The sequence below is a fragment of the Cherax quadricarinatus genome, chromosome 15 (assembly GCF_038502225.1).
Source record: "Cherax quadricarinatus isolate ZL_2023a chromosome 15, ASM3850222v1, whole genome shotgun sequence".
In the NCBI taxonomy this organism is placed as follows: Eukaryota; Metazoa; Arthropoda; class Malacostraca; order Decapoda; family Parastacidae; genus Cherax; species Cherax quadricarinatus.
The window spans coordinates 31,695,187-31,707,624 of NC_091306.1; the positions used below are offsets into that span (position 1 = coordinate 31,695,187).

Here is a 12,438-nt window from a genome sequence, read left to right on the forward strand (position 1 = left end):
CAAACGCACTTACATAAATACACTTACATAATTGGTCACATTGGGAGGTGATCGTTAAGCGGGGGTCCACTGTACTTTTATTAACTCCATACCTTTTCCTAATTTCCACACTCCGAATTTTCTGCATAATATTTACACCACACATTGCCCTTAAACAGGACATCTCCACTGCCTCCAACCGTCTCCTCGCTGCTGCATTTACTACCCAAGCTTCACACCCATATAAGAGCGTTGGTACTACTATACTTTCATACATTCCCTTCTTTGCCTCCATAGATAACGTTTTTTGACTCCACATATACCTCAACGCACCACTCACCTTTTTTCCCTCATCAATTCTATGATTAACCTCATCCTTCATAAATCCATCCGCCGACATGTCAACTCCCAAGTATCTGAAAACATTCACTTCTTCCATACTCCTCCTCCCCAATTTGATATCCAATTTTTCTTTATCTAAATCATTTGATATCCTCATCACCTTACTCTTTTCTATGTTCACTTTCAACTTTCTACCTTTACACACATTCCCAAACTCATCCACTAACCTTTGCAATTTTTCTTTAGAATCTCCCATAAGCACAGTATCATCAGCAAAAAGTAACTGTGTCAATTCCCATTTTGAATTTGATTCCCCAAAATTTAATCCCACCCCTCTCCTGAACACCCTAGCATTTACTTCCTTTACAACCCGATCTATAAATATATTAAACAACCATGGTGACATTACACATCCCTGTCTAAGACCTACTTTTACCGGGAAGTAGTCTCCCTCTCTTCTACACACCCTAACCTGAGCCTCACTATCCTCATAAAAATTCTTTACAGCATTTAATAACTTGCCACCTATTCCATATACTTGCAACATCTGCCACATTGCTCCTCTATCCACTCTATCACATGCCTTTTCTAAATCCATAAATGCAATAAAAACTTCCCTACCTTTATCTAAATACTGTTCACATATATGCTTCAATGTAAACACTTGATCTACACATCCCCTACCCACTCTGAAACCTCCTTGCTCATCCACAATCCTACATTCTGTCTTACCTCTAATTCTTTCAATTATAACCCTACTGTACACTTTTCCTGGTATACGCAGTAAACTTATTACTCTATAATTTTTACAGTCTCTTTTGTCCCCTTTCCCTTTATATAAAGGGACTATACATGATCTCTGCCAATCCCTAGGTACCTTCCCCTCTTTCATACATTTATTAAACAAAAGTACCAACCACTCCAACACTATATCCCCCCCTGCTTTTAACATTTCTGTCATGATCCCATCAGTTCCAGCTGCTTTACCCCTTTCATTCTACGTAATGCCTCACGTACCTCCCCCACACTTACATTCTGCTCTTCTTCACTCCTAAAAGATGGTATACCTCCCTGACCAGTGCATGAAATTACTGCCTCTCTTTCTTCCTTAACATTTAAAAGTTCCTCAAAATATTCTCGCCATCTACCTAATACCTCCCTCTCCCCATCTACTAACTCCCCTACTCTGTTTTTAACTGACAAATCCATACTTTCCCTAGGCTTTCTTAACTTGTTTAACTCACTCCAAAATTTTTTCTTATTTTCATTAAAATTTCTTGGCAGTGCCTCTCCCACTCTATCATCTGCTCTCCTTTTGCACTCTCTCACCACTCTCTTTACCTTTCTTTTACTCTCCATATACTCTGCTCTTCTTATAACACTTCTGCTTTGTAAAAACCTCTCTTTTATCACACCCTTTACTTCATCATTCCACCAATCACTCCTCTTTCCTCCTGCCCCCACCCTCCTATAACCACAAACTTCTGCCCCACATTCTAATACTGTATTTTTAAAACTATTCCAACCCTCTTCAACCCCCCCACTACTCATCTTTGCACTAGCCCACCTTTCTGCCAATATTCGCTTGTATCTCACCCGAACTTCCTTCTCCCTTAGTTTATACACTTTCACCTCCCTCTTACTTGTTGTTGCCACCTTCCTCTTTTTCCATCTACCTCTTACTCTAACTGTAGCTACAACTAAATAATGATCCCATATATCAGTTGCCCCTCTATAAATACATGTACATCCTGGAGCCTACCCATCAACCTTTTATCCACCAATACATAATCTAATAAACTACTTTCATTACGTGCTACATCATACCTTGTATATTTATTTATCCTCTTTTTCATAAAATATGTATTACTTATTACCAAATCTCTTTCTACACATAGCTCAATTAAAGGCTCCCCATTTACATTTACCCCTGGCACCCCAAATTTACCTACTACTCCCTCTATAACATTTTTACCCACTTTAGCATTGAAATCCCCAACCACCATTACTCTCACACTTGATTCAAAACTCCCCACACATTCACTCAACATTTCCCAAAATCTCTCTCTCTCCTCTACACTTCTCTCTTCTCCAGGTGCATACATGCTTATTATAACCCACTTTTCACATCCAATCTTTATTTTACTCCACATAATCCTTGAATTAATACATTTATAGTCCCTCTTTTCCTGCCATAGCTTATCCTTCAACATTATTGCTACTCCTTCTTTAGCTCTAACTCTATTTGAAACCCCTGACCTAATCCCATTTATTCCTCTCCATTGAAACTCTCCCACCCCCTTCAGCTTTGTTTCACTTAAAGCCAGGACATCCAGCTTCTTCTCATTCATAACATCCACAATCATCTCTTTCTTATCATTTGCACAACATCCACGCACATTCAGACTTCACACTTTGACAATTTTCTTCTTATTCTTATTCTTATTATTATTCTTATTAAGGTACACATAAGCATAATTATCAGAGTATATATAAAATATGAAATAACTTTAATCCTTGACTGCTGAAACCCCAAATCCTGAGGTGTCTCCTGGTGTCGAAAGATTTTTGAAAAAAAAAAAATTCTTATGAAATGATAAGAGAATCTTTTCCCGATGGTAATGATGCCAAAAGAATGAAATTTGATGGAAAACTTACGGAATTACGCTCTCACCAAGTTAGCAACCTCGGCGATATTTATGAATCGGCAATTTCACCCACTTTGAGCCCTATTTTTGGCTAATTCCACTGTTCCAGTCAACCAAACTCATAGCTATTTCTTTAGAACTCCATTTGTTCTATCAATTGAGTACAAGAAACTGCCCATTTACTGATTTCAACTACCCAATAACGTGGTCAGAAATTTGCAATTTGGCCAATTTCATGCAAATTAAAAAATTGCAGACATTCCTGGCTCTAAAATAACATTTTCCTTGTTCATCAGTCATGTCTCCAGGTCCCTCTGATATTACTCTTGCTTTCATTTTTTTTTAATTTTTATTCAAATAAAAAATAGAAGATTTACTGTTATGCAGACTACTGCAATATTGTAATAATTGTATAAATAATGTCAACCCATTTGTGACTGCATATCAGAATGGCTAGCTGGACATTTATTGGACAATGATATCATTTGTTTACTTTTGAACATCGGCAAAAATCAAACATTTCCCCTACTTTGAGCTCCATTTCAAGGTCCTTTTCATAGTAAAACCAATCAAAATCACCTCTATTTCTATAATATGTTTTCCATTCTATCAAATGAGACCAAGAAAGCGAGGATATAACCATAAATACTATAGGAAAATACACCACAAAATCGGCGTTTTAATCCAAAAAAACGGTCGGAGTTTTTTTTCTCATTATGCACTGCGTGCTGCAGGATTTTTTTATATGGTGCACACTGACCACACAGACCCATTCTCTCACATGTGGGCCTACCAGCTTTCTCCTGCTTGATTTGAAGCCGCTAGAATTTTTGAGTATATATATGTCAAACATGGTGGCTCGTAAGACGTATGTATATGACCGAAACAGTCAAAGGGTTAAAACACTTGAAACTTTGGAAAGTTTCCAATGGAGAGACGCGGAGCTCATGGAGAATGTAAACAAACTGGGTGGGGCGTGGTGACTATTAGAAAGTCGGGTGGGGGGAGCTGTATAGGGAGTTTTGGTCATAATTTGACATGTCCGTATTAGTGGAATGCTGTAAAGTGAAACGCCACAAAGTGGGGCCCTACTGTATATAAAATATGAAATAACTTTAAAACATCTGAAATTTTGGAAAGTTTCCAGACATAATGGAGAGACACGGAGCTCACGGAGAATGTAAACAAACTGGGTGGTGCGAGGTGACTGTATTAGAAAGTCAGATGGGGGGAGCCGTACAGCGACTTTTGGTCATAATTTGAAATGTCCGTATTAGCAAAACGTAATAAAGCAGGGCCCTAACGTACCTATAAATGCAATTATCACCTAGGATGGAAGATATGTCAAGATACAATGGCTATGTGGGCTTCCAGTAATAGCCTGGTTACCTAGGTGGTCACCAAAGCCTAGCCCCAGGATGTGCTGTTATAGTATAGAGGATATGGAAATGGATGAAGTGGATAACTGCACATCCTCCTTCCCTCTCTACCTACAATAAGTGATTGGATACTGCTAGATATACTCTTGGTACTCCATGAATAGATGGACAGATGGATGGACATATGACTATAGGAGCATGTTTTATCCCTCTCTTACCATAAATTGAAGAAACTTATAAAAATTAGAAAACAAAACAAAACTGAATAAAGCACAAATAATAGCAAACATAATACACAGCAACACAAAATGAATCTAAAACTCCTTACTTTTCTCCAAATACAAAGTCTCTCCAAAGGAAAATTAACTTCATACAAACTAAGCAAAACTACAAGTTACAATGGCCACTATACTGTATAATGAAGGTTTATCACAACTTCACTTGTTATATTATGATGTAAGTACTATACAATGTATTACTTTAATATGATAAACGTACTTCCTGGCTCGGCTCTGCTTCATGACACGATGTTCGAGTGTAGCATGGTAAATGTGTTTGGGCAAGTGTCTATGGCGCGATATTCTACGTAATTCTGGGAAGTGACCGTACTTCCTCTTCAGCTCCTCGGCATAATTCATGGCAGCATGCTCCCTGGTTTTCATCTGTTGGTAGTACAATAAATATTGTGCATTACTTAAATGATTTATGTTAATTTTTTAGTCATCTATAATGCTTATAAAAATGGTTATGGTATGTACTGCATAACTTATAATAATTTATAAATAATGATTATTTATAGTGACTATACCCATCAAGGGAGGTTCCTTAAAACTGGTGAGTAGTTCTTGATCAAGGAATTGGACCTGGCTTTGCATTCCTTGGATCGAACCTGATTGCCTCTCATTCTTCCAGTATGACCTATATGGGTTTAAAACTACCCCCATTAATGTTAATAATAATGTACATATAATAGCTATTATGATTATATATAACAATTACAATGATTACCATAAACAATTACAGTACAATATCTATGAATATGTTTATTTGCACACTAGATATGAGTATCTGTGGTTCATAACCATAATGAGTGTTTACCACTGATAATGAGGTAAGTGAGCAGAGTAAACAATGGTTTAGAGAGGAAAACAGAACTTGAACAACTGTATTGTTGAGCTGTATTTGTGTAAGCAGGAAACAATACATATTCTAGGGGACCATCAGAGACTTACCTTTCACGGAATAAAAAAAAATAATTTGCTTCAAAATCTGCAATGAGGTACAGTTAAAACAAAGAACATTTATACAGTACATGAATTGTACAGTATCTTCCTGCCAAATACAGTGGAACCTCTACTTGCGAGTTTAATCCGTTCCATGACCTTGCTCGCAACTGGATTTGCTCGTTTGCAGAGTCAATTTTTCTCATTTAAATTAACTGAAATGCAATTAATCCATTCCAGTAGAATTCTGTACTTCAATAATTTTGCTAATATCAACTTACTGCTTATTTATTGATCTCACTTGATCTAATATGACATAATAACAATATAAATAATATAGAAACCTGAAATATACTCTAAAATGAATAAAATACGTAATTCATGTAGTGGTATGGGCAGTGTTGGTGGTGGACGACAGTTTGTCCGGAGACCGGACAAAATACTTCTTGAACAATTTCGCTAATATCATCTATATGGCTTATTTATCTATCACAGTTCATCTAATATGATGTAAAAAACAATATAAATAACATAGAAACCTGATATATACTCTAGAATCAATAAAATGTCATTACAGTAGGGCCCCACTTATACGGCAGGTTAGGTTCCAGGCTACCGCCGTAAAGCGGAAATCGCCGTAAAGTGGAACACCCTTTTTTTCCACTTATAAATGCATACAAATACTAGATAACAAGTTTACACTAACATATATTAAGTTAGCAATAGAACTAGACATCAAAAAACAAAAAAAAGTACAATACACACATAGTGCACTCATTACTTGCCTTAAAATATTTATAGTCTTAATCTAGGGTGAGACAAGTAGTATTTATTGTAAGAAATCAAGTGTGGTATGTATGGTAGTCAGCCGGGCTACCATACCAGGCCACCCCACCTACACATAATATTCTGTTACATTTAAGCATCCCAGAGCGATAAAATGCACATACAGTTTACTCATTACTTACCTTAAAATATTTGTAGTCTTAATCTAGGGTGAGATGAGTAGTATTTATTGTAAAAAACCAAGTGTGGTATGTATGGTAGTCAGCCGGGCTACCATACCAGGCCAACCCACCCACACATATATTCTATGATATTTAAGCATCCCAGAGCAATAAAATGTATATACAGTTCACTCATTACTTACCTTAAAATATTTGTAGTCTTAATGTAGGGTCAGGAGTAAGTAAATGAGATAAAACGAATAAATGAGAGAGAGAAAGAATGAGTGCATGAGAGAGGACAGGCGCAGAGTTATGTAAACAAACCAGGCGAAGGTAAGTTTTGAAAACAAACAAAGTGTACACATCTGGTTTGTGTACAAGTTACATTGTGTACAGGTTGTCCCTACATTGATACAGTAGAATAAATAAAGAAGAACACTCCCATTCTCATGTAACACCATTTTTAAAAGAAATGATGCTCTGAGTGAAGGCAATGGAAATAAGTCACTCTGTCTGACTTTTTTGGGTTATCCCAGGTTCTCTACACATATGCTGTTATGTATGATAATCTATGTAACTGTATTTGTGTATACCTGAATAAACTTACTTACTTACATACGAAAGGAATAATTTTCTACAGTTACCCCCAGTAACACATTTTCTCTTTTGTTAGATTAGAGAAAATGTTATTCTTGGCATCACTTGTACAAGTTATCTGGCTACCTCATCTCATATTTATGTTTATCTATTCTATTGAGGGTGTATTTATCATTTTTATGTTATGTATCATGTTTATTATATAATTTTGAAAAAAATATCATGGACGGATTAATGAAAATGTGTATATTAACATAATATACGACATTTAATGAGATTCGGTGATGATTATTATTATCATTTCTAATATGGCGTCACTTGTGCAAGTCGTCTGCTACCACATCTCATATTTATGTTTATTTATTCTACTGTGGGGTGTATTTATCATATTTATATGTTATGCATCGTGTTTATTATATAATTTTGAAAAAAATATCATAGATGGATTAATGAAAATGTGTATATTAACGTAATATACGACATTTAAATGAGACTCGGTGATTATTATTATTACTAATATGACGTCTGGAGACATAAAACAAACTTACTGATTTTAATGTGTACCTGCACGCCAGCACAGTGTGTAAGTTTATTTAAGTACAGGTATACATATGTACGTATAATTATCAGAGCATATATAAAATATGAAATAACTTTTAAAAACACTTAAAATTTTGGAGTTTCCAGACATAATGGAGAGACTTAGTGCTTACCGATCTCACAGAGAATGTAAACAAACCGGGTGGGGCGCAGTGACCATATTAGAAAGTCAGGTGGGGGGAGCCGTATAGCGAGTTATGGTCATAATTTGAAATGACCATATCAGCGGAATGCCGCAAAGCGAAACGCCGTAAAGCAGGGCCCTACTGTATATGTGTGGCAGCGGCAGCGGCCAACAAGAGTTTGTCTGAAGACAGGACAAAATACTCCACAAATATTTCGCTATCATCAACTCTACGGCTTATTTATCTATCACAGTTCATCTAATATGAAATAATAAACAATATAAATAACATAGAAACCTGATATGTACTCTAGAATGAATAAAATACAGTGGTCCCTTGTTTTTCATAACTAATCCGTTCCTGGAAGTGTGACTATTATCAAAATTGACGATTTTTTAATCCATTTTCCCCATAAGAAATAATGTAAATCCAATTAATTCATTACAGACACCCAGAAGTATCAAGAGCAATTTTCTTATTTACCTTAAAGATAGATTTACATGCACAAAAGAATGAACATTCAACATGACAGTTACCTTTATTGAAGGCTGTTGTTGATAAATGGAAGACAGGGAGGAGGAGAGAGGGAAGAGAGGGTATTGTTTGGAAGAACATAAGAACATAAGAAAGGAGGAACACTGCAGCAGGCCTGTTGGCCCATATTAGGCAGGTCCTTTACTATCCATCCTACTAACAAAACATTTGCCCAACCCAATTTTCAATGCTACCCAAGAAATAAGCTCTGATAACTCGATCCACTCATATGCAAGTCCCACTCAAATCCAACCCGTCTCACTCATGTATTTATCCAACCTAAATTTGAAATTACCCAAAGTCCCAGCCTCAATAACCCAACTAGGTAGACTGTTCCACTCATCAACTACCCTATTTCCAAACCAATACTTTCCTATGTCATTTCTAAATTTAAACTTGTCTACTTTAAATCCATTACTGCGGGTTCTTTCTTGGAGAGATATCCTCAAGACCTTATTAACACTTTAAGGGTCCGTCCCGTAGATCTACGGCTTCACGTTCAGGGTCCAAACCATACATCTATGCCAAAATTCTAGCGCCATCAAATTTAGCGCAAAAACGCTCATAGGCCTACATGTGAGAGAATGGGTCTGCCTGGTGGGTGTGCGCCATAAACAAAAAATCTAGGCGCCCGCATAGCATTGTGGGAACGCCAGCTCAGTTACCCTTGTTCACTATGCTTCGTCGCAAGGCAGCTCTCACTCCAAGGAAAATTGGGACTCTCCTCATCCTATCTGATAGTTCTGACACCGATGGAAGTGGAAATGAAGATGAATTCTTTGGCTTTGATCAGTTAGTGACCAAAAGGAATGACCAGGATATTGATAATAGCGCAGAAAACCCTGACGATCCTCAACCTTCTACCTCTGGTGTGGGCACACCTCAGTCAAGTTCAGTTGTACCTCAACGCAAGACAAAACTATAATTTTCGCGTGGCCAGGCCTCTGACTTCAGTAATGATGATGATAGTGACGTGGATTGTGATTTTATTGCTCTTGACGATCATTCAAGTAGTGACAGTGAAGAAACATATTCACCAGTGAAGCGTCAGTATGTACGCCGCCGCATGAGCTCGGGTAGTGTACCCTATGCAGTGCCCAGGGGACGGAGTACATCCCATGGCCCTACACCAGGAATAGACAGTGAAAGTGAGGATGATGTGGCTACACTTGGCATGGATAGACCACAGGCATCAGTAGATGGTGGTAGTGGTGATGGTAGTGCCACGGCCATGCGTGACTCACCAGCCCAGGCTGGGACCCATGCTGCTGACTCCACAGTTCAAGGACAAAGTGGAGCGCCAGCCACCAGCCCACCACAACCACAACTACCCGCACAACCAGCCTATGATGTCCAGTATCCACCAGCAAACCGTATCTGGGATTGACAGCAAAATCCCAATTTTGTTCCCAAGCCCCACCACTTTGATGATTCTGAAAATGGAATTCTACCAACTTGTCCCCTTGGAAACACTGCAAATGAATTGGAATTCTTTGAACTATTCTTTGACCAGCCACTGATGGAAGCTATTGTCAGGGAAGGTAACAAGTATTTTGAGTACACCATGGCAAATATGATCATATCACCACAGTCAAGACTGCACCGGTGGAAAGAGACGACTATTGCAGAAATGTATTTGCTTTTTGCAACAATAATGCTTATGCCTCATGTCCATAAGCATAATATAAAAGCATACTGGTCCACAGATCGGCTAATTTCTACCCCGGTCTTCTCAGGTGACGTAGTGAGAAGCATGATGGCACCTTATCTTGGTAAGGGGCATACATTATATACCGATAACTGGTACACAAGCCCTTTACTCAGTGATTTCTTGCGAGTGAACAAAGATGTGTGTGGCACAATGTGTTATAATCGTAAACATATGCCCTGGTTCAACGCAGGTGCTCGTGGTGATGACGTGCAGGTGTTTACTGCCAATGACATCATGGCATTACGGTGGCATGACAAACGAGATGTCACATTGTTGACAACCATTCACCGTAATGAAATGCAAGACAGTGGCAAAGTTGATCGAGTGACTGATGAACGTACAGTGGTCCCCCGGTTCGCGAAGTCATCGGTAACCGATAAATCTGGTATCCGAAGCGTTATATCGCAAAAAATTTGCCTCGGTTCCCGTTACAAAACCCGGTACGCAATACGATTCGTACGAGACGTGTCCACATGTGGCCTGAACTGCCCCATGTGTACCAGTGTTTACAAGCCAGCCAGTGTGCGCGCATCTAAGGATACATTCGATACATTCCATATTATCCATATTATCACTGTTTCTGGTGCTTGTTTCTGCAAAATAAGTCACCATGAGCCCCAAGAAAGCTTCTAGTGCCAACCGTTCGAGACCAAGGGTGCTAATGACTATTGAAATGAAGAAAGAGATAATTGCAAAGTATGAAAGTGGAGTGCGTGTGTCGGAGCTGGCCAAGTTGTATAGTAAATCCCAATCAACCATCTCTACTATATTGAGCAGGAAAACGGCAATCAAGGAAGCTGTTCTTACAAAAGGTGCAACTGTGATTACAAAACAGCGATCGCAAGTGTTAGAAAATGTTGAGAGACTGTTACTGGTGTGGATAAATGAAAAACAGATAGTTGGAGATAGCATCTCTCAAGCAATCATTTGTGAAAAGGCTAGGCAGTTGCATGATGATTTAATTAGAAAAATGCCTGCAACTAGTGGTGATGTGAGTGAATTTAAGGCCAGCAAAGGTTGGTTTGAAAGATTTAAGAATCGTAGTGGCATACATAGTGTGATTAGGCATGGTGAGGCTGCCAGTTCACACCACAAAGCGGCTGAAAAATATGTGCATGAAAAATATGTGCGACAGAAGTCCAGTGACTCTCAAGCTGGTCCTAGTGGCATTAAAGGAAGTAACCCCGGAAAAGGACTTGCTACCTCAAGTCCTAATGGAGGGGGATTCCCCTTCTAAACATTAAAAACTTTGACACTCTCCCCTCCTCCCATCCCATCAATCATCACCAGATCTTCATTAAAGGTAAGTGTCAATTATTCTGTCGTGTTTATTCTATTGTTATTATTGGTATTGTAATTGTTGTATTGCATTAACCCTTTCAGGGTCCGTCCCGTAGATCTACGGCTTTGCGTTCAGTGTCCAAACCGTAGATCTACGTCATGAGCTCAGCTCACTCTGATAAACTGTGAGTGGTACACTTGGGCCTAGATATGAGGGAATACATCTATGTGGTATGTGTGCACCACATAAAACAAATCATGCAGCACACTGTGTATAATGAGAGAAAAAAAACTGAAACCAAGATTTTTGATTAAAACAGCAACTTTGCAGTGTTTTTTCGTATGTTTTTTATAGTTGAATTTGCAATTTCTTGGTCTCATTTGATAGAATGGAAGACATATTACAGAAATAGAGATGATTTTGATTGGTTTTAGCACCGGAAATGGCTTGAAACTGAGCTCAAAGGAGCGGAAATGTTAAATTTTTGTCGATGTTCAAGAGTAAACAAACGACCTCACACGTCTAATACACGCCAGCTGGTAGATCTAATACACATTCACAAATGTGGTGATGATATTTATACAATTATTACAATATTGCATAACAGTAAATCTTCTATTTTTTGGTGTGAATAAAAATTCATTATGTAAATAAAAAATAAAAATGGGATTTATTTGTAAAGCCTCAAAACGTAACTAATGAACCGAGGAAATGTTAGTTTAGTGCCAGGAATGCCTACATTGTTTATTCTGGATGCTATTTTGAAATTGGAATATTTTGAACTTTGTGTTAAATTGGCCAAATTACCAATTTCCGATCACTTTATTTTGTAGTTGAAACAGTTGACTTGGCGATTTCTTGTGCTCAATCGATAGAATAGAAGTAATACTAGTAAAATAGCTAAGAATTTGGTCGAGTGGAATGATGTAATTGGCCTAAAATGGAAGTCAAAGTCGGCAAAATTGCCAATTCGTAAATATCGCTGACACATCAAAATTCGCGAGAGCATAATTTCGTCAATTTTCCATCAAATTTCGTACTTTTTGTTTTATTACCTTCGCAAAAAGATTC

At 37.9% G+C, this 12,438-nt stretch overlaps 1 protein-coding gene across 1 annotated transcript in view; it reads right to left on the reverse strand.

Annotated features, from left to right (window-relative positions):
• The window catches only part of LOC128692071 (DDB1- and CUL4-associated factor 13), a 131,488-nt gene that overhangs the window by 18,974 nt on the left and 100,076 nt on the right, over nucleotides 1-12,438 (reverse strand). The window contains exon 8 of the mRNA XM_070085265.1: nucleotides 4,847-5,010. Within this exon, the coding sequence (XP_069941366.1) occupies nucleotides 4,847-5,010 (164 nt within the window). The remainder of the gene's footprint in view (nucleotides 1-4,846; nucleotides 5,011-12,438) is intronic.